Raw genomic sequence first — 20,579 nt, 5'->3', positions numbered from 1 at the left:
CGACCATTTATGTGAGAACTCCAAACGACTCTCCAACCCACCGTGACCATTGGGCCTGGCCCCAACCGTCTTCATTACCAGCCTCCAAAGTACAAGTCCCAATAGAATGGTCAAAAAAAAAAAAAAAAGGGAAGAAAAGAAGGACGTTAAGGTCAGTCGCCGTCAACAAGTCGGAAACGACCAACTCCGTCTCGGCTCAGGTCAAGGCCCAAGAGGGATAGAGATACCTGGTGATATCTGCCCGCCCCCCTTTTCATCAGTTTGTTTCCCTCTAGTATCTATACGCTATTTCTCGACTGATCTACTTCTTAGTTGCAACTTTGATGATGAAATTGTGATTTCACGTTGCTTTGCTTTGCTTGACTTTCTCCGGCGGTCATTTGCAGTAATTTATCTGGGCAAATGGGACAGAACCACATGATGATTTATATATTTCCCAGTTAATCAATATCTTAATTGCAAGTTGTTTGTTGATGAACAATGAATATGCGTACTTATGATGAGAGAGAGAGAGAGAGAGAGAGAGAGAGAGAGAATGAATTTGGACAATGCATTCTTTTCTCGAAGTAAAAAAAGTAAAGTTAGTAGAGCTCAGTATAGAAATGGCATTGTACCATCCCACTGTTGGAATATATAAATATTAAACCACGTCTCTTCTAACAACTTAAACTTTTAGAACAGTTAGCCGTGGTCGCATCAATTCTAACATAGTATCGGAGCGGGAGGTCTTGAGTTCAAACCTTTCTAGGCCCCTATTCTTATTTGCCTTCCAATGAATATGTACATGCTTAGTACTAGATAAAAGACCAGACTAAGCATGAGGATGAGTGTTAGAATATATAAATATCAAATCACACATTCTTCTAATAACTTAAGCCTTTAGAATAGCCGATCGTGATCCCACCTAATCGAACGCCCATCACAATTTGGAAGTAGTACATTATGGACCAAAATTACAAAATTTAATCCACACTTAAAAAAAATAATAGATGGGAGAAGCAAGAGCGGGAAACAAAAAATCGACTGATTTTAAAAATAGAAGGATATTTTAGTCACTCAACAATAAATCTAGAAGGTGAAGAGAAGAGAGAGAGAGGAAAAAAAAAGTAGGGTACAGGTGACCAACTTTGTTTCCGGCCATGCAAAGTTATTTTGGTCAATTTATAACAAAAAATGGTATCGAAATAAAGAGGGCTGGAAATAGCCCCACCTTGTTTTTGTTGTGATATTATCCTTTTAACTTAGAATTTATCACATTTAGTTGCAGCCATTTTTAAAGAAATTATTTTTTTAAAAAGTTACAGGGCACAAGCCATCTACTAAGCTTTAAGAATTATTTGTAACCTCTGACATGTTAAAATCCAAATAGATCCGCAATTGAGCCATAAACATTTCATTTCCTCTTAGGTACACTCAAGGGTCCCCCTGACTATCTCTACTGTTCTCGTTGTTTTATCACTTTGCTCCTCCTTTCTTTTCGTACGTCGAGTGATTAGTTCTCTGCTCTCTTACAGCTACCGTCGGGCCCATTTGTTTGAACCAAAACAAGAGGAAAAAAAAAGGGGGCTGGGGAAAATAAATTTCTAGAGAAGAAGGAAGAAATGGCCGGGAGTTTCTTTACCTCCGTCGCGGTGAACCTGGTCTCGAAAATCGGTGGGTACCTGTTTGCTCCCATTGGGCGTCAATTTGGGTACGTGTTATGCTACAAGAGCTACGTCGAAGATCTCCAAACTGCAGTCGAGGAGCTGGAGGGTGCGAGAGAAAGTGTGCAGCAGTCCGTCGATCAAGCCAGGCGCAACGTAAACCCAATACGCCCTTATGTTGAGGATTGGCTGGGGAAAGCAATGAAGGAGGCTGAGGAAGCACAACAAATGTTAGAACGTGGCAAGACTGCAAAGAATGCTTGCTTCCGCGGGTGGATTCCCAATCCATTGGTGCGCCATCGAATAGGCAGACAGGTGAGGGAGGCAACTGAATTCATTCGGGTACTCCGTGAGAAAGCCCGAAATAGCGACTTCAAGAAAGTCTACGATGAGAATATTCCACCAGGAATTGTCATTGGTCCCCCGATTCCAGTTACAAGAGATGCCTTGGAGTCGAGGGCTTTGATCGCGGATGATGTAACTAAGGCTTTAGCTGATGACAAGGTCCATGTGATTGGGGTGCATGGAGTAGGTGGGGTTGGCAAGTCCAAGCTTTTGGCGGACATCAAAAACAGAGTGAAGGGAGAGAAGCTGTTCGATGAGGTTGCCATGGTAGATGTATCACGCGATCCAGATCTAAAAAGAATTCAGGGAGAAATCGCTGACTCACTCGGCCCGAACCTAATGAATATGGAGACTACTCGTGGGAGAGCAGAACTTCTGAATCAGAGGTTAACGGGATTAAAGGGGTGTCCTAAGAAAAAAATTCTCATCCTTTTAGATAATTTGTGGGAGAAGCTAGAGTTGGAGAAAGTTGGAATACCTTGCGGAGATGATAATAAAGTAAGGGGCTGCAAGCTATTGCTGACGTCAAGACGCCGAGATGTTTTGCGGGATGACATGTGCTCTGACCGATTATTCGAACTCAAAGTGTTAAAGTATGGTGAAGCACGAAGACTTTTTGAAAGTAGAGTGGGGAACAGAGTTGACGATCCTGATTTTGCACCCTTCGTAGAGGGAGTGGTTAGGAATTGTAAAGGCTTGCCACTTTGGATTGTTTTGTTGGCAAAAACGTTGAAGCACAGAGATTTGACTGCATGGAGGAGTGCTTGGACCAATATAGGTGGGTCGGTTGAGAAATCAATAGAACTAAATTACAATGAGTTAAAAGACAAGAGGATCAAATCGGTGTTCTTGGTTTGTTCTCTACACTCTGGGAGAATTTCGTTGAGGGATTGCCTTGTCTATTGCATGGGTTTGGGTTTATATGACGAATTATGCAAGACCATCGAAAACGCTAGAGATCAGTTGAGTACGGATCTGCATAGCCTGAAGGACTCCTCCTTGTTACAAGATAACGATGACAAGAAATGGTTCAGAATGCACGATGTCATTGTTGACGAGGCCATCTCTATTGCTTCCAAGGAATGGGACGCCTTGGTCGGGAGGGAGGGTGAAGCGTTTAAAAAATGGTCAAAGGATGAGCTCAGAAAATGCACAGCGATGTCCTTGCGTCGGGTTGGCATTGCTGAGCTTCCTGAAAAATTGGACTGCCCAAACTTGAATATACTTCTATTAACCGAACACAATCCGTCTCTCAAAATTCCCCCATCATTTTTTGAATCTATGAAGAAGCTCCAAGTCTTGGATATTACTGGCTTATCTTTCACCTCTCTACCTTCATCGATTGAGCTCCTTGAAAACCTCAAGTCCCTAAGTCTTGATGACTGCCATCTAGAGGATGTGACTGCTCTTGGAAAGCTGAAAGGATTGCACTCCCTAAGTTTCTCAAACTCTACAATCGCTCGGCTGCCCAAAGGAATAGATAGATTAACGGAATTGAGATTTTTGGACTTGAGAGGGTGTAAAGGGCTCAAAGTTATCGAACCTGGGGTGCTTGGAAGCTTGGTTAATTTAGAAGAACTGTATATTGACAGCTTTGATCAGTGGCAGGCCGAGGATGACGCGCTGCGAAGCAACGCCACCCTGGCTGAGTTGAAGAACATGAAAAAGTTGAAAACTCTCTACATTACTATTCCTCATTCTACCACTCTCTCAAGCGACCTCCCATTTGGAAATCTGAACGAGTATAAAATACAAATTGGGGGCACTGAGGGTTGGTGGGGTAGATACGAAGTGTCCAGAACGTTAAAGATCAAGCTTGATTCCGGTAATCTTCTCCGTGAAGTGTGTATGCAGGAATGTTTGGGAAGAACGCAAGATCTCTGCTTGGATGGATTACAAGACGGCGGAGATAGCATTCACAACTTGTGCACCGAAGGTTTTCACGAATTGAAGCATCTTCACGTAAAAGATAACCGCTCATTTCAGTACGTTGTTGACTCCACAAATTGCTTGGCATTTACGAAATTGGAATCGTTGGTTCTCGAGAATTTGAACAAGTTAGAGAAGATTTGTCACGATTGTCTTGAAGCTAGTGAGGATGTCGAGATTCTATCTCGATTGACCACGTTAACCTTGAGTGATTTACCAAGGCGGGGACACGTAAGGAACAAGAATCCAAGAATAATGTTGGGTCTCCGAAACTTAAGGGTGTTGAAGGTGCACAATTGTGAGAAGTTGAGGTTTCTTTTTTCTTCTTCAATGGCTAAAACACTGCTGCAAATAAAAGTAATAGAGATAGTGAATTGTGAGCTGTTGGAGGAAATTATAGATGTGGAAGAAGAATCAGAAGAAGTTGCATCCATCGACACTTCGGAGTTTTCTCAGTTAACCTCTTTATCTCTTGAAGAATTGCCAAATCTCAGGACATTCGCTTATGGGATGTATCATATTTACTGCCCAATCTTAACAAGATTAAGGATATCTGGATGCCCTAAAATGACGACATTCTCTTCATTTAAAGGAAAGCAACAATCGATAGCAGTTGATACAGATTTACAACAACCATTTGGTGGTGTCAACTCTAGCTTGTCCTTGCCTATACTCTTCGATCGAAAAGTGCGTAAATATCTCTGGTATTTTCTATTTTATGTTTATTGCAGAAATATTGTTTGTGCCTGTAGTCTTATAGCCGATGAAGCAGTTGAAAATTCTGTCCGTCATCGTGTCCTTTAAAACCTCTTGCTACTACGCATATGTTATTTTTCTATGACAATGGTATAATCTTGGGTGACCGACTCCATTCTTGAGATTACATTATAGTACATATTATCATGGGTAACCAACTTCATCCACATCAGGACATTTAGGAGTTCGTGGTCGAGAAACTAACATATGGTCCTTTGATACAGGTTCTTTTTCCGAGCTTGGAGGAATTGACCCTCGTATCGTGTGGGTTGATGAAGATATGGCCCAATGAACTTTCTGAAAAATCATTCTGCAAACTAGCATCCATCACAGTCCGAGATTGTGAAAATTTGTCTCATATTTTTCCCTCAACTTTAATAGAGAGGTTCCAGAGCTTGAAAATGATCGAGGTGGTCAAGTGTACCTCTTTGGAAGCATTAATGGAACATGTTCCTGTCAATTCTAAAGAAAGGCAAAAACATCTAGTCTCGTTAAAATTAAAAGAAGTGAAGTTGTGGGACCTGCCGAGGCTGAATGCGTTGGTGCCAAGCAGCACCAAAGCAATGTTAGGTCTTTCTAGTTTGACTAATGTTAGCTTGCGCTGTTGCCACAGTTTGAGATTTCTCTTCACAAATGACACATCCAGGACTCTTGATAAACTGGAGAAGCTAGAAGTTTCTGGTTGCAATAACATGCAGGAAGTAATCGCCAGGGAAGAAAGTGGAGAGAGAAAGTTGAAGCCAGTGAAGTTCTCTCATTTACGTACATTAGAGCTTTGTTCCCTTAAAAGCTTGATTAGTTTCTGCTCGGGAAGTTGTGCATATGAGTTTCCCTCCCTTAGAAAGCTCTCAATTTTGGAGTGCACTGAAGTGAAGGCGTTCATACTGAGGATGTCAGCACCAAGAGTGGAGACGATGAATCGGGGATCCGCCGGTTTTGATGAAAGTCCACATTCTTTATTTGACGAGAAGGTTTTCCTGTTTCCTTTATCTCAGCTGTATCGCTACTCATGTGATTTATTTTCTTTGTGATGCTCTGGATACATAAGCAACTTTGCTTCAATGCCGATCATTGTGACTTTAGCCATGTGATGCTTATGCAGGTTGTATTTCCCATATTGGAAAAGCTACGTCTAACAGGAATTCAATCCAGACAACTTTGGGAGAATGAGATGCCCAATGAGTCCATTTGTCGACTGAAGGTCCTTGAGGTGAAGCAGTGTCCCAACCTATTGAATGTCATTCCAGCATTTATGTGGAAGAGGCCACTTCACTGCATGGAGTCCTTGACAGTTGAGGAGTGCCCACGTCTGAGAAACCTTTTAACAATCTCTATGGCAAAAAGTTTGGTACAACTCCAGCATCTTATTCTAGGTGGCTGTGGAGAGATGGAGTGCATTATTGCCAGAGAAGAGGAGAAACCTGAAGAAGCAATTGATATAATTGAAATTCCTCAACTTGTCACTCTACATCTTCACAAAATGATAAAACTCAGGAGTTTCTGCCATGGGAAGCATATTTCAAAGTGGCCCTCCTTGGAGAATTTTATTGTTGAAGATTGTAATGCTGTGGAGGTGATTATAGGAGATGCCGGTTGTAGAAGACTGGAGGGCAGCGTTCCAACGCAACAGCCACTTTTGCTAGTCAAAAAGGTTTGCGTGCATTCTTCTCTAATGGCATATCTTGTTTCGTGTCCTCGATGCTTTGAGCTAGACAACGTAAGGGTCTATGGGGTGACTTATGCTAACTCATCACTTTTCTTTTAGAAAATTTTGACTTTAAGTTAATAAAAGCTACTTCTTTAAAATAAACATATTGACACGCGTATCAGAACTTCTTCATAAGTTTACGAAACTTGATATACTTTTTTTTTCATTCTCAAATTTTAAACTAATGTAATGTTTCATTTATACTGTAACTCAAATACAAATATTACTTAGAGGGTGAGCGCCGGTTGACATCTTTCAACTAATCTAAAGACAAGACGATGCAAAAGCGGTGAGCTCAAATTTAAATCTTGTTCAATGTAAGATTAGAGGATAAGGGCATCCCGAGTCCTAAAGCTTGAATTCGACACTCAAGTCCTAAAAAAAAATTTTAACATGCGCTTAACTCGTAATAATTGCAGTCCCGCATGGCAATTAATGCTGTGATGGAGCTTCGTCAAGCGCAAGCCCGGGAGGGAGGGGCTAAATGGGGAGTCTATAATTTGTCCGAGAAAATTTTGAAGTGCAAGATTCATGAAGCATTGCTCTTGTGCTAACTGTTTTTTTTTTTTTTTTTCCGTGTCAATACCTTACAATGTGTATGTGTGTGTTGTAATGAGCCAAATCTAAGACAGGCCGGATTGGAGGCTATGGATTATGGTATTGCTCAAGCATAATTTTTTATATATGTATTAGAACAAAATTATGCTTTCTACTTTCAAAGTAATATGACAAGATGTATTCAGGAAAATGCGATGTTGAGGGAAGGTATGTGCATCTAGTCTTCTTTCCTTACTATTATACTAATAATGTTTCTCCTATGATTTTCATTATTTTTTAAATTAAAGTATTTTGCTTTTTGAGGGGGACAAAGAGTTGGCTTTAATGAATTGAAATGAAAAATAACAGGTTGAGTTTCCTAGTATGGAGTCGATGAAGATCTCGCACATGGATAATGTGGAGAACATATGGCTTGGTGAGCTTGCTTCAAATGCCTTTACCAAGCTCGAGACACTAGTAGTTGAGTATTGTGAGAAACTTTCAACCATATTTTCATCTCATACTGATCTCACGAGATTTCAAAACTTAGAGAAGATAACTGTGACCGATTGTGGGTCCTTAGAAGTGGTGTTTCATGTCCAAGAGGTCAATTTTAGCGAAGCTTATTATACAAGCACTTTTGAATTGAGAGAATTAGTTTTGATACGGCTCCCAAAATTGAAGCACGTGTGGAGTGGACTTCCTCAAGGAGGTCTTACCTTTGGACGCTTACGTAGCATGGAGGTTATCGGGTGTGTGAGTCTCAAAACCTTATTTCCAGTTTCAATAGCAAAAAGTATGACATGGCTCGAAGAACTTTTAGTAGAGGATTGTGGGGTGGAGGAAATTATCACGGAAGATGGGGTAGAGAGGAGTGCAGGTGATCTATTCTTTCCGGGATTGACCGAGTTGAGGTTACTTGAGTTGCCGGAACCGAGGAGCTTCTACCGGAATAGTCATACTTCAACATGGCCACTCTTGAAAGCATTGGGAGTGAGACACTGCGGCAAGATGAGGTCATTCTCATTCAATAGTGAATTCCAAAGCTGCCAAGGTACAACTACTAGCGAGAATCAACCTGCACTCTTTTGTTTTGAAAAGGTATTGTCCTTAATTCTAGCAGTTTGCCGTTGTTTTCATTGGCGTATGTGCTTAGCCTTCGGAGCTTTGTTATTTTCCATAAGAGATTGAAATTGCTAAACACTTCATGCTTGTTAATACTCGCCTAACCACACCTGTCAAGTGCTTAGAAATTTAAAGATTGTTTGCAGTTAATTATCTTCGGCTCATATTTTTCGGAGTGGGCCGCTCATGTCTTTTGGTCTCCGAAATGGGCCGTTAAGATTTTGAAAAGTTCTTATGTTTCTTTGTACTTTCAAGATCACCAACTCCTTAAAGAGTCTACCAAAGTTTATTTTGATGGCTTGCCAACACTTTTGAAGTTACTAATGTTTAATCAAAATTACTAACTTTAATTTGAGTGTTATATTAGTGATATATACCTACACACAAATAGGTTCGATTTCGAACCTTATGAAACGCTAAAAAGGGCCATTATGTGCTTTTGGTTTGTTGCTTAGCTTACCCGATATTTTATTCCCAATCAATCGTTATAGTTTGAATGCATTCTTCTCAGAGTCATTTAAAAAAAAAATTAGACATGCGAACTGCTGCTTAGAAAACAAAATGCAACATATTAATACAACATCTTGCTATTGAGGGCGCATCTACTCGATGGACTACATATGGAACCCCATTTTGTAAAACAAGTAAGTTTTATGTTTCAAGTTTTTGGTAAGAACTTGTTGAAATTCACATATTCTAACTTTCAGATTGAAATAGTCGACAATTGAAATAGCTCAAGTATGATTGAAAAAAAAAAAATTAACTGTCTTCATCAAAATTCGCTAAACATACTTTGATTGAACATTGGGCAAACCACTAACAACATACATTTCTGTTTTCCGTAATAAATGGAAGGACATTTTAGTCATTAGGTCATGGTTGTGCCCCTTATTTTACTTTTGTTGGCTTAATTCAAACGCATTCCTAACGGGTCATTCCACAATTGGAGATATTGAGATTAGCGAGGGAGGATGTTGTGATGATACCGCAGCATTACATCTTTCGCAATCTCAGAGGGCTGGGTTTGGGATGCTACCACGATGAGAATGTCGCCTTTCCCTCCGACTTCCTTCTCCGGAGATTTCCCAACCTGGAAGGGCTTGGTGTGGGTTGTAGCTCTTTCGAGGAGATATTTCCAGAAGATAAGTTTGGATGTGGGGGAGCTACTCTCTCTGGAAGTCTAACCGACATGGAAAGACCTCTCAAGGCACTTGGAAATTTGAAGCAACTTCAACTGTATAAGTTGTATAACCTGAGCCGACTTTGGAAAGATGGCTCCTTAATGGCTGAAATCCTTAAACAGATTGAAACTCTGTGGGTTTGGAATTGCCCGAATTTGTCAATCGTGTTTCCATCTCCAACTCCATTCGAGAGATTGAAGCAATTAAAAGTAGAGGACTGTGCTGGTTTAGTACATATCGGGACTTCCTCAGCTGTGACAAGTCCGGTGCACCTTACTAGGCTAATCCTAAGAAATTGTGGTACAATGGAAGACGTGGTAACAACAGATCATGGAAATGGAGCAGAGGATATCTCTTTCCCCAAGTTGCAAGAGTTGATACTTGATTGTTTACCAAGCCTTGAGAGCTTCTCTCCCACGAATTGCGCATTCGGGTTCCCATCATTGGTGCGTGTTGTCGTCACGCAATGCCCCAAGATGAATATATTCTGCAAGGGTGCCTTGAGGACACCACAACTAGACAAAGTAGTCCTCTCCGACGGGGATGATGAATGGCGTTGGGAGGGCGACCTCAATACCACCATCCAAACCTTATCGATGTGAAACAAATCCCGACCGAATTCGGTCGGTGAGGTAATTCTACGCGCCTAATCATGTCTCTCCGAACCGGGTGTCCCTAGAAAGAACAGTTGTGTTCCCTTCGAGTTCTGTATTAGCTCATATGAGTTATCAAGTAGGTCTTTATTGAAAAATATTTGATTGGATTATAAAGGAATCATAACATGATTAGAAGATTAGGGGCTTTTGGGCACTTACTCACCCATGCATTCCAGCTGTTTGATGAATTGCTTAGCATAACCTCAGTTAATGTGGCCTCGAATGTTGTGAGGTTTTATTACATGTGGCTGCGCGTGCTTGCCCACTCCTACTCCTCTTGAGGAGTCTCGGTAGTTAGACATGTCTTACGGAAAATGTTTGTTTCTTTCGGGTGTCGTGCTCACTACAATTGAAGTGGCTGCTTTCATTTTGCAACCCGTGTTGTAATAGCGTTCTAGTTCATGTTGTTGATGCCTCTCGACAAGGCATCTTTGTGCCAACATGTGGTATTCACAGTAGGCAGGTGCTTCATTGAATGTCTCTTTCTTTTTCTAGTTTAAGATGTCCTCTCTATGTTGTTTTCTTGATAATGTACTGGTGTAGCATAATGGTTGCGTAATTAACATCTTGACGGAGGATAAATATATCACACATGTACATGCTTGGGATTTTTTGTGTCACGGAAAAAAGTTTATGGTATATGTGTCACAGCTGGCATAATTTTTGTGTTTTTTTGGGGCTTTTGCCCTAAAACATTTTATACTTTCTTCTCTTCAACTTCTAAATATATGTCATCTAATTAATGCCCACAATGAATGGATTTACATAGAAAGGAATTCGTATGTTGTATCTATGGATATAGCTAATCAAGTTTTATGTTGTATGTGATAAAACAGCAATTTATAAGTTTTTCTTTGGTCGAAACATCATTGATAAGTTGACCACGTTAAAATCACAATATATAATTTGCCACGAGCAATAGGATCTTCATGTTTGAAAAATTGGTTGAGTACAGCATTTCTGATTAAAGTTGTGCTGATGGTTATTGTATATAATTTGTCTATGGATGGAAAATGGAGTGAAAAGTACTGATATTACCAATACCAATGTGAAAGAACATAATCCATGACTTAACTTTTGAGTATCTCAATAATTCCATATATTTCCAAGATATTTTAAATATGAAATATTATTTTGTATTTATCGCATTGTTGTTCCCTTGCAAGGTCACAGACTTAATTCTAGTATTCACTTTGTGGATTTTGCAGCAAGTCCTTCAAACACTTGAGTCTTTTTGTTCTTTCTTGTTCCTCCATTCGTAACATGTTTAGTCCACCAAATGCTAACTTTAATCACTCCAATTTAGAATTTCACTAACTTTCCTATTTTCTGAGAAATGTAATGTATCACACATTTACAGAGAGCTTTCAGTATGCATTCTTCTAAAAGCTGTTCAATGTAACACTGTGCCACTCTGTATCATGAACCAAGTCCTTCATTTGTTGCCGCCGTTTCTCTCAAAATACCGAATTCTTGATGATGTCTTGCAGTTGCTGGAAATCGATAAGGTGAGGAATGGGATCGCCCCATACAGAAGAAGTTGCATTCAAGCTCTTCAGCTTTTGTTGATCATCATCTTGCTCCATGGCGAAGTTCTCAAGGGCTGCTTGGCCCTTTTTTGTTATGTTTCTTCTTCCCTTTAATTCTGAATTGAATGAATCCTGTGGGGAATCTGCTTAATCAGCGTTGTGACACTTTATTGGATTTGTACTGTAGCGCTGCCAGCACACAGCTATGGACTGCCATTTTCTTCATCCACTGCACTCTAGCTAATTTGATTGTTGTTTGTCAAAACTCGGTGAAGGACATGCCTTGAAGTCATTCTGATTTCTGACTAGCTTGTTTCGAATGCTTATTGCTTTTGGAATAAAAGAGACTACATTGAACCCTCATGTTATATTCACCATCGCCATCAGTTTGATTGTACTTATATGAGCAGGATTTTAATGATTGGTAAGGGATAATGTCCTAGATTGCGTGATCGTTATCGTTTCTTGTACATCACGTGCGTTGCGTAGTACGAACATTATTGTCTATTAGTTTGTGCATTTGAGAAGAGTTTAAGGATAAAATCATTTGCAGAAAGATCAGCCAATCATGGGTCAATCAAACCTCGAATTATTGCAACCGGCAAGATCGGACCAGAACACTATCTAGATCAAAATCCGGACCAATCATGAATGATGGATCGAAAGCATCGTATTGTGGTCGACTTGCAAAGGCTTGTTGGTCCATTCAGGCTGAACACCCTTCGCAATGTTCGCATTATTAATCGTTTGTACCGAAAATGCGAGTGCTTGAGGATATCTATACAAAATGATTTAGTCAGTGATCCTCTTTATCATCCTGGGCACCTTCAGAGTTGTTTTTCGAACATTATACCGGCACTAAGCTCTTTGGCCTGCCTCTCTTGATGGGAGGATACACTGGGATTCATTTATTAACATGTGGACCACATCAACTTCAATTCAAAATCTGAGTAACCCAAATTTTGAATATAAATCAGATCCTCTAGAGACCAAAATGAGTTTCAGTAATCAAATGATGATTAGATTTGTCTTTGTGCATTTATTCTAATCACTTTTTTTTTTTTGGTCGAACTATTCTAATCACTACACTACACTCTTCTTTCAATCGCTTTTATAATGGGCAATGCACGATCTTTTGTTTTGGATTTAGGTATAACCCAACCAAGAAATTCTCAAATATAGAACAAAAGGCCCATGGAATATGGAAATACGTTTAGGGGGGCAAAGCACGTGATATTAACTCGAGATTATCATTCCAATCAAGTGACTCCATTGGTTGTAAGATTTAAGCAAGTTCGTCAATAAGGATCAACTGCTAGATGTGTGACGCCGCATCTATATGTCATGTACGACTCTTGTAGTAGTTAAGACGCTCTCTTTTCTCCTTCGTTTTATTTTATAAGTCGCCTCTTTTGTGAAAGTATGAACTTAAGATATTTCATTGGAGAGCACAAAATTTGAGATGGGGTTAAGTTATTCGAGCATATTTGTATTTTCATCAAAAGTATAATTCAATCGATTTTGCCGAAACAATTGATTAATAGAATATAAAGGGCAAAAGGACATTAGGAGTGCCAATATTTGTGTATAGCGCTCACTTTAGTGTCAATATTATTTTTTGGATCATTTAAGTGTCAATTTTTTTAAAAAACGGTTATTTCAGTGCCAACTCCGATGAGCTTATTTGGAAATCTGACGTGGCATCCATGTGGCTCGCCGAAGCTACCAAGTCAACAATAAAAAAAGAAAGCCAAAAGTTAAAAAAAATTAAAAAAAAATAAACAACGGAAATTTTCAAAAAAAGGCGTCAAGTATCATCATTTTCTCAAATAAGGATCCGAAGTGGGCCTCGTTTCAATTAAGGGCCTAAAATACTTTTTTTGTTTCAATAAAGAGCCTGACCAGGAGCATTTTTTTCTTTTTACCTTTTTTTTATTTTCTTTTGTATTGTTTTTTTCCTTTCTTTCTTTCATGTTTGCCCTTTTTTCTCTTCCACCTTGTCTCGCCGGTGGCCGTGGTGGGCAGCCTTGCCCAGCCAGCCGCCCAACCCCGGCGAGGGTAAGGTCATCCTCCCGCCTAGCCGGATGTTGAAACCATGGACAAACGCCAACTGCCCCCTCTACCGCGCCGGGATATTCCTTCCGCTAGAATCGCCGTTCATGCCTCTGATGGCAGTGACCGGTGAGGATACAGCCGAGCCTCAACAAGGACGCAATCCTCCGCAACATCATCCTCGAGAAATCGCTCGCGGCATCGAAAGTCAGCCTCAACAACCCGAACAGCCACCACAGCAACCACGTGAACGGGACGGCGGTCATGGAGATTGTCAAAGAGCAATCATCTCAGAGGATGAACCCGTTATCGGAGGATCGAACGACCAACGTGAGGGACTTCCTGCTGAAGCGATCGTACTCATTTGGCTTCGGAGAGGCTAGTTCTGGAGCCCATGACGGCCTCGCCATGGAGGTACCAACGGGGAAGGCGCCAGAGGGTTTTGGAGCAAGAGAATGTCATCGTTCGGCTCCTTGCCCAAGCCCAGGGTCTTCTTGTTCCGATACTACAGGGGGGATGAAGTCGTGGTTCTTCAAGCGGAGAGGAGTAGGAGGCTTCTTCCCCCTTTCAGAGTCAAGCATGAGGTTCTCAAGCAAAGGTGGAGGATCGTCGCGGCCGAGCAAGTCGATCGCGAGCCCCATGTTCTCGAGGGCGGCTGAGTTGCGGCTATCCCAAGGCCCTACTCTTGCCGGAGCGGTTGAACAGGAGGTAGAAGAACTAGGAAACTTCAAATTCATACCAGCCATTCCGAGCGGAGGGAGTTCAAGTGGGGTGGATATGTGGACGAAGACGATGCGAGGCGGTGGGGAGTACGCGGGATGGACGGCAGGAGATGGACAGGGAAGTACCAGTGAAGTGGGAAATGGGATCATCAAATGCTTTTAATGGACACAGAGAGAGATGAAAATGTAAAAAGATAAAAACACCCCTGGTCACTGGTCAGGCCCTTTATTAAAACAAAAAAAGCATTTCAGGCCCTTAATTGAAATGAAATCCACTTAATACCTTTATTTGAGAAAATGATGACACTTGAGGCCCTTTTTTAAAATTTTTCCACTAAACAACAAGCTAAATAAACTTTAAAAAAATTGCAGCGGCTAGAATTTGAAAGCCCTCGCCGCCACCTCCCCACCATCGCAATTAATGGCCGCGAGGGGTGGGGGATGGCCGAGGGGAGTCGCTAACCCACGGCAAGGCTAACCTTGCCCAGATCATTGAGATCCAATTTCTAACCCTCATTTTTCTGTCACTTTGAATTAAAAAAAAAATTATTGAACGTGCTATCTTTTTCAAACTTAGATTGTTCTCGTATCTCATTTTATTTTTTAGGCACGCATAAGCATGTGATCTTTTCTAATTAGCTAAGTTAAAAATTAAAACAAATAACGCTTTAAAATAATGTTGTAAGGATTGAAAGCGAGCACGCAACCGCGTCATTATGTCAACAATTTTCCATACACAAGACTGAACATAAAAATGTAGAGAGCTTCAATAGTGGATATGAAATCGACACATGTGGCCCGCTTAATCCATGTAATGACGAAAGCTCATGAAAATTGGATTATCAGACATTCAAATGATGATAGGCAACAAAGATTTTGGAACGATCTCGCTGAAGAAAATAGCACAAATGATTTTTGAACTTTGATTTAATGCGCAATGACATCTCTTAACATTTGATATCCGCAATGCGGTTTTCGAAATTTGGCATACTATGCTTACTGTTGGGATTCGGTGGACAAATACAACTAAATATAAAGTAAATGCGAGAAAGAGAAATCAAAATACAAAGGTTTATCCTGGTTTACCCTTAAATTAGAAGTATATCTAACAGAGGATTTCATCATAATTAACTCCTCCCACCCTTCTGTTACAACTCAAGAAAGAAACTACATATAAATAGTAGCTTAGCTTTTCATGGATCCAAGTTCAAACTACCAATAAACTATGGTTTAAATTATAAAAACCATCTAGCAGCTGGAGGGTGTTGTCCCAAACCCCCACTCTCTCATCGAAGGGCGAGACCCCATACTTTCCTGTCAATAGGATATATACGAACCATACCCCAACACACTTCAAATTTTTAATTTATTCAATATGATCTATAAATTATTAGTAAATATTTAATATGGTCCCTAAACTATACGAAAATATTTTAAAATTTCAAATGATCTCATTGAATATCGTATCAAATTGAATAATTATATTGAATAAATTAAAAATTCAAAGACCATGTTAAACAAAAGTTTAGAGCATGTGTCTCGTTTTTGGTTTGACAACTCTTCCCTCTCCTCTCAGACATTCAAAGTCAAAATCCAAAATTTTGAACGAACCATCGACTTTATGGAAAGACCCATGGCGTCAAGGGTCAGAGGTCATCCAACACTTTCCCCGAGATTTCCACGACGATTCAAACCCAGCACAGCTTCTGGGTCAATCCTCATTTTCTCTGTCATTCCCTCGTCTACTTTCTTTATCTCTCTCCCCCAACTTCCCTCGACAAACGTGATCTCTATGCCAATAACTGGTCATGGTCCTCGTAAACGGATAACCAAACATGGAATGCGTCCAGCGTGCGACTCAAAACCTAATCCCGCGTCGAATCGCCCTCGTATCTCTCTATATATAGCAACAAGCTTCGCGCAAAGTTTCGATCTTGATTCCGTTCCCGTACCGATCGCTCGTGGCCCGTCCAAAAACGGAAACAAATTTATCGTTCCCTTCGACGTGGGCTCCTTTTATACGGTTTGGAACTGACCCGACGCGCTTTCGCGTTTCTGTCGACTATATAGAAGCAGAGAGAGAGAGAGAGGGGGGCGCGACAATTTTCACCAGAAGCAGATTCTGTGGAATTGGGGCTTTTCAAAAAGTGGGACAAGTGGCAGACGAGGGGTTTTCGAAGAGGGATCGTGGGTGTGAATCGAATCTTCCAAGGAGTTGAAATTGGGGTTGCAAGAAAGAGAGACAATGGGGAGTTGCTTTTCGGATGTAAGAGGAGGTCAACAAGCGGTCGGAGGGACCCGACAGGGGCCCATCGGGGGAGGAGGAGGAGGAGGCAACAATGGTGGCCACAACGACGCGGTTGACCACTTCTTCCGAGCTCGCGGTCAACCCGCTCTCTTCTCTCAAATTGAGGTTCAGTGCCTCTCGCCTGCTCATTCACTGTCAATCTGCTGCGACGGATGCGCTTCGTTTTCTTCAGGCCTGAGTCAATGTTGTCGCTTGTCACTTTTTTACTCTTGTTTTTTCGAGCGAAACCATGATCTGGCCACAAAAACCTCTCTGTCAAGCGGAGGATTGGTCGCAGATAAAACTGAGAAACATTCTTCACAAATGTGGATTCTGCTCAAACATCGCTACTTGAACGAACTGGTGTTAAGTTTCGTGCATGTCTAAAAAAACTCCTGCTTATGAGGTCCGAACATGGTACTCTGTAATTGGAGTTTTCTTCATGTTTTCTTCAGTAGACTTGGCTTCAGTAAATTTCTTCTCTTTTCTTTTCTCCAAAACCAATATTTTAGTCTGCCTCTTGAGCTGTGGCCTTTTGGAATTCATTTCAATGACAAGAATTACGTGCCGTGACAAATTTGGTTGGAATTTTTCATCAGTTTATTCAAAAAGTGCTGCTAAATTGAGACAAGAGTCTTACATTGTTCGTTCTGCGGAAACAGTTTTTAACTATGTAAATTGTTTGTCTGCCTTTTGAAATTTAAATCTGGTGTTGCTGATTAAGTATACATACAAATTGGATATCAGGGAGGGAGCTAGTACAGATTAAGAATGTGAACTTTCCAACAACAAACTTCTTGCATTGCATATGGTGTTCTACATGAGTCTCAATCTTGAAATTTAGTGCCCACAGTTTGTATGATATGCTTTATTGTCTTTGCCGCAGTTATCCCTGTCTGCTTCAAAATTACGTGATCTTGACATCATGTCAAAGGTGAGAAACTTCAGTAGCATTCTTTTTCTTATACTTTTAAAATTAAGGACATCACAGCATATGATGTATGCATTAACGGTTGATCTCTGTTATTTGTGTCTTTGGTATCGGTGTGTTGCTGAAATTACCTTTTGACTGTAAGACTAATCTGTGATGCAGAAAACACTAGGACAGTCTTCCCTTGCGTGTTCTTTTTCACTCGTGTGCTTCGTATTCAGGAAATGTCATCTGCCAATCTTTCTGTCATATCACTTCGGCTCATGTCAAAACTTGGATATGTACTCTTGATCAAGTTTCAGGCTATGTGAGAAACTCAACTAATATTGTTAAGAAGCTCGTATTTGCAATAAATGACTGATTCCAGGAGATTTCTGCATGTTTGTGTTTCCTTCTTTCTTTGTTTTATATTTTTTTCCCCCCAGATTCGAGCTTTGATTAAAGGTGTCTGAACTCTTATTCTTGCAGAGTGACCCGATGGCAGTTGTGTACTTGAGGAAAACAGATGGGAAGCTTGAGGAACTTGGGAGGACAGAAGTTATATCAAATAGCTTGGATCCCGCATGGATTGAAAAGATTTCTTTAGCTTATCAATTTGAGACTGTTCAGCATTTGATGTGAGTTTTCCATGCATAGCAAAATTTGATTTATCAGTCTGTGTTTTGCCTTGACTATTATGTAAACCCATTTGTTTGTTTGTTTTCACCTCTTTTCAGCTTTCATGTATACGATGTCGACACAAAATATCACAACTTACCTGTCAAGGTGTGTTAGTTATTTTCATCGTTCCATATCTTTTTTCTATCTTTGGTTCTTTTTCCCCTCTAAATCTTGTGTTTGAAGCCATGTGCTTTGCACTGCTTTCTCTGATTATGCATTAACAACAGTACAGGTGTGTCGGTCATTTTGATCGTTTCATATTTTTTGATATTCCTTTTCGGATTTTCACTGACATTGTTTCGTTTTGCTATCTTTGGTTCTTTTTCCCCTCTAAATCTTATGTGTGAAGCCATGTGCTATGCATAGCCTAGAGGTCTTAACCCAAAATTATGTGAAAATGCAGAGACTGTTTGCAGTAATATAGGGAGTGGTCTCAGATCGACTGAATTATTGGTTTTGTCATGAAGTAGGAGTATATAAGATTAAATGCTCATCTTTTCTTACCTTTAATGTTTAAATGTGGTTGGACGACACTTTTCCCAAGGTGAACTGGCTGTAGCTGTCTTGTAGTCTACAGATTATTAGGTCCATGGAATTCTGGAAAAACAAAATGAATGTATTGGACGATTTTATGTTTGCATAGGAATTCGAATCTTAAATGGCAATTAAGTAATCATGACTTGCAATTACCTTGCAATCATGCTTATTTGTCCATTCAGATTACGTGGGTTTCCATGTGGCTTTTGTCTTTCCATGTGAGGAAGAAGAAATCTCAATAGTATCATTAATTGGGAGGTTCCATTGCAGACATTAAAGCTGAAGGACCAAGATTTTCTAGGAGAAGCTAGCTGTGTGCTGTCAGAGGTACTTACTCCCGGATCACATTTTGAACGTGTCATTTTCCATGCACTTCATCTAGATCTTGTCCGATGCATCTTCTCCTTTCTATTTTCTGCAGATAGTCACAAAGCAAAGTCGGAGTTTGACCCTGTCGCTTCATAATAAAAATTTGCAAGTAGGCTTGAGAAACCTGGGTACTCTGACTATCCATGCCGAGGAATCTGTTGCTTCCAGGACTGCTGTTGAAATAACATTTCGCTGTTCCCATTTGGAAAACAAAGACATTTTCTCTAAAAGTGTAAGCTCTCCAAAATCTCTTTTCAAAGGTCCTGTTGGATATTGTTCCTTGCCATATCTTTTCATCGCTTTATATCTTATTCTCGAGTGTTACCTTTTGTTAGGATCCTTTCCTAAGAATATCCAGAGTAGTTGAGTCTGGGGGTTCTCTTCCTATTTGCAAAACCGAAGTTATCAACAACAACTTGAACCCTACTTGGAGGCCCTTATGTCTAAGCATGCAGCAATTCGGGAGCAAGGCAAGTTTTTCATAGAGCTTGTCATCATGTCTAATATGTTTCGGGGGGCACTAGTGATTTGATATATTGTAAGCCTTGTTGCAGGAGAATCCTTTGGTCATTGAGTGCTTTGACTTCAATACTAGTGGGAACCATGCACTTATAGGGTAAATGCCTATTCTCATGCAATTTGTAGTACTTAGGCTTTTTGTATGTTAATTTGCGTCTCGTTGATTTCAGTAAACTTCAGAAGTCCATTGCAGACCTGGAGAAACTTCACAAAGAAAGAAATGGCGCAAATTTTACTATAACAGCTTCTCATCACGGCCATGAAAAGGTATCTGTCGTTCTTAAATAGTTCTATACTCTTCATTCTGATGAGCCCTTTGATTAGGTTTAGGACTTCTCTGTTTAGGTTCTGAGGAGTCAGCTTTTCGTGGATCAATTCTTGGAGAAGCAACAATACAGCTTTCTTGATTACATATCAAGTGGTTTTGAGCTTAATTTTATGGTTGCTGTTGACTTTACAGGTACTTAATCCTTTGAATATCTGTTTATACTAAAGAACTCTATTTCTTTGTTGCTCGATTGGTACTTAATCCTTTGAATATCTGTTTATACTAGAGAACTCTATTTCTTTGTTGCTCGATCTCATTTGGTTCTGATGCTTCTGGAATTTTCAGCTTCAAATGGAAATCCCAGAAATCCAGATTCCTTGCACTACATGGATCCTTCAGGAAGATATAATCCCTACCAGCAGGTATATGTTAATTTGCCTCCTATACCTGGTTACTTCTAACAATTTTACTAGAGCCTGTTGTTGACGTTTAATAAAGCATTATGAAATATATTTCAAACTTAAATGTTCTAATATGTAAAATATAAGTTGACGTTCTTTTTCCTTCCTTGTAAGTTCATAGGTTAACCAGTTAACATGTCTTTTCTTTCCTTCTTATTAATTGATGTCATGGACTTATTTATTTAGTGATTCGTGTTGCCAATATTTTAGGCTATAATGGAAGTTGGAGAGGTTATTCAATTTTATGATTCCGATAGACGATTTACCGCATGGGGATTTGGAGGGAGGACTTATGATGGTACCGTATCGCATTGTTTCAACCTGAACGGAAGTCAAGATGGCTACGAGGTAGGTGAATTAAGTT

General features: G+C 40.2%; 2 protein-coding genes across 2 annotated transcripts in view; both read left to right on the top strand.

Annotated features, from left to right (window-relative positions):
* LOC115751677 (protein BONZAI 3-like) overlaps positions 1-20,579 on the top strand; it is a 1,030,407-nt gene that overhangs the window by 1,008,568 nt on the left and 1,260 nt on the right. Inside the window, exons 2-13 of the mRNA XM_048279861.1 lie at positions 16,429-16,596; positions 17,357-17,404; positions 17,870-18,018; positions 18,118-18,166; positions 18,869-18,925; positions 19,020-19,199; positions 19,303-19,437; positions 19,522-19,583; positions 19,657-19,753; positions 19,832-19,946; positions 20,100-20,176; positions 20,426-20,563. Coding sequence (XP_048135818.1) covers positions 16,429-16,596; positions 17,357-17,404; positions 17,870-18,018; positions 18,118-18,166; positions 18,869-18,925; positions 19,020-19,199; positions 19,303-19,437; positions 19,522-19,583; positions 19,657-19,753; positions 19,832-19,946; positions 20,100-20,176; positions 20,426-20,563 — 1,275 coding nt within the window. The remainder of the gene's footprint in view (positions 1-16,428; positions 16,597-17,356; positions 17,405-17,869; positions 18,019-18,117; positions 18,167-18,868; positions 18,926-19,019; positions 19,200-19,302; positions 19,438-19,521; positions 19,584-19,656; positions 19,754-19,831; positions 19,947-20,099; positions 20,177-20,425; positions 20,564-20,579) is intronic.
* Positions 1,562-9,826, top strand: LOC115732800 (probable disease resistance protein At4g27220). The gene is made up of 5 exons (XM_048280711.1): positions 1,562-4,114; positions 4,196-4,604; positions 4,898-5,644; positions 5,776-6,324; positions 8,975-9,826. Exons 1-5 carry the CDS (start codon positions 1,602-1,604, stop codon positions 9,824-9,826), a joined length of 5,070 nt encoding a protein of 1,689 aa, XP_048136668.1. The 5' UTR covers positions 1,562-1,601.

Source organism: Rhodamnia argentea, chromosome 6 (assembly GCF_020921035.1).
Source record: "Rhodamnia argentea isolate NSW1041297 chromosome 6, ASM2092103v1, whole genome shotgun sequence".
Lineage (NCBI taxonomy): Eukaryota > Viridiplantae > Streptophyta > Magnoliopsida > Myrtales > Myrtaceae > Rhodamnia > Rhodamnia argentea.
This window is presented reverse-complemented; position numbering and strand designations above follow the sequence as displayed.

Bases quoted from the DNA above. Each gene is read 5' to 3' on its own strand.
- LOC115732800 (XM_048280711.1), top strand. From the start codon at position 1,602: ATGGCCGGGAGTTTCTTTACCTCCGTCGCGGTGAACCTGGTCTCGAAA. The intron at 4,115-4,195 runs GTTAACCTTGAG...CCGAAACTTAAG, and splicing joins ATTCTATCTCGATTGACCAC to GGTGTTGAAGGTGCACAATT. The intron at 6,325-8,974 runs GTTTGCGTGCAT...CATTCCTAACGG, and splicing joins CACTTTTGCTAGTCAAAAAG to GTCATTCCACAATTGGAGAT.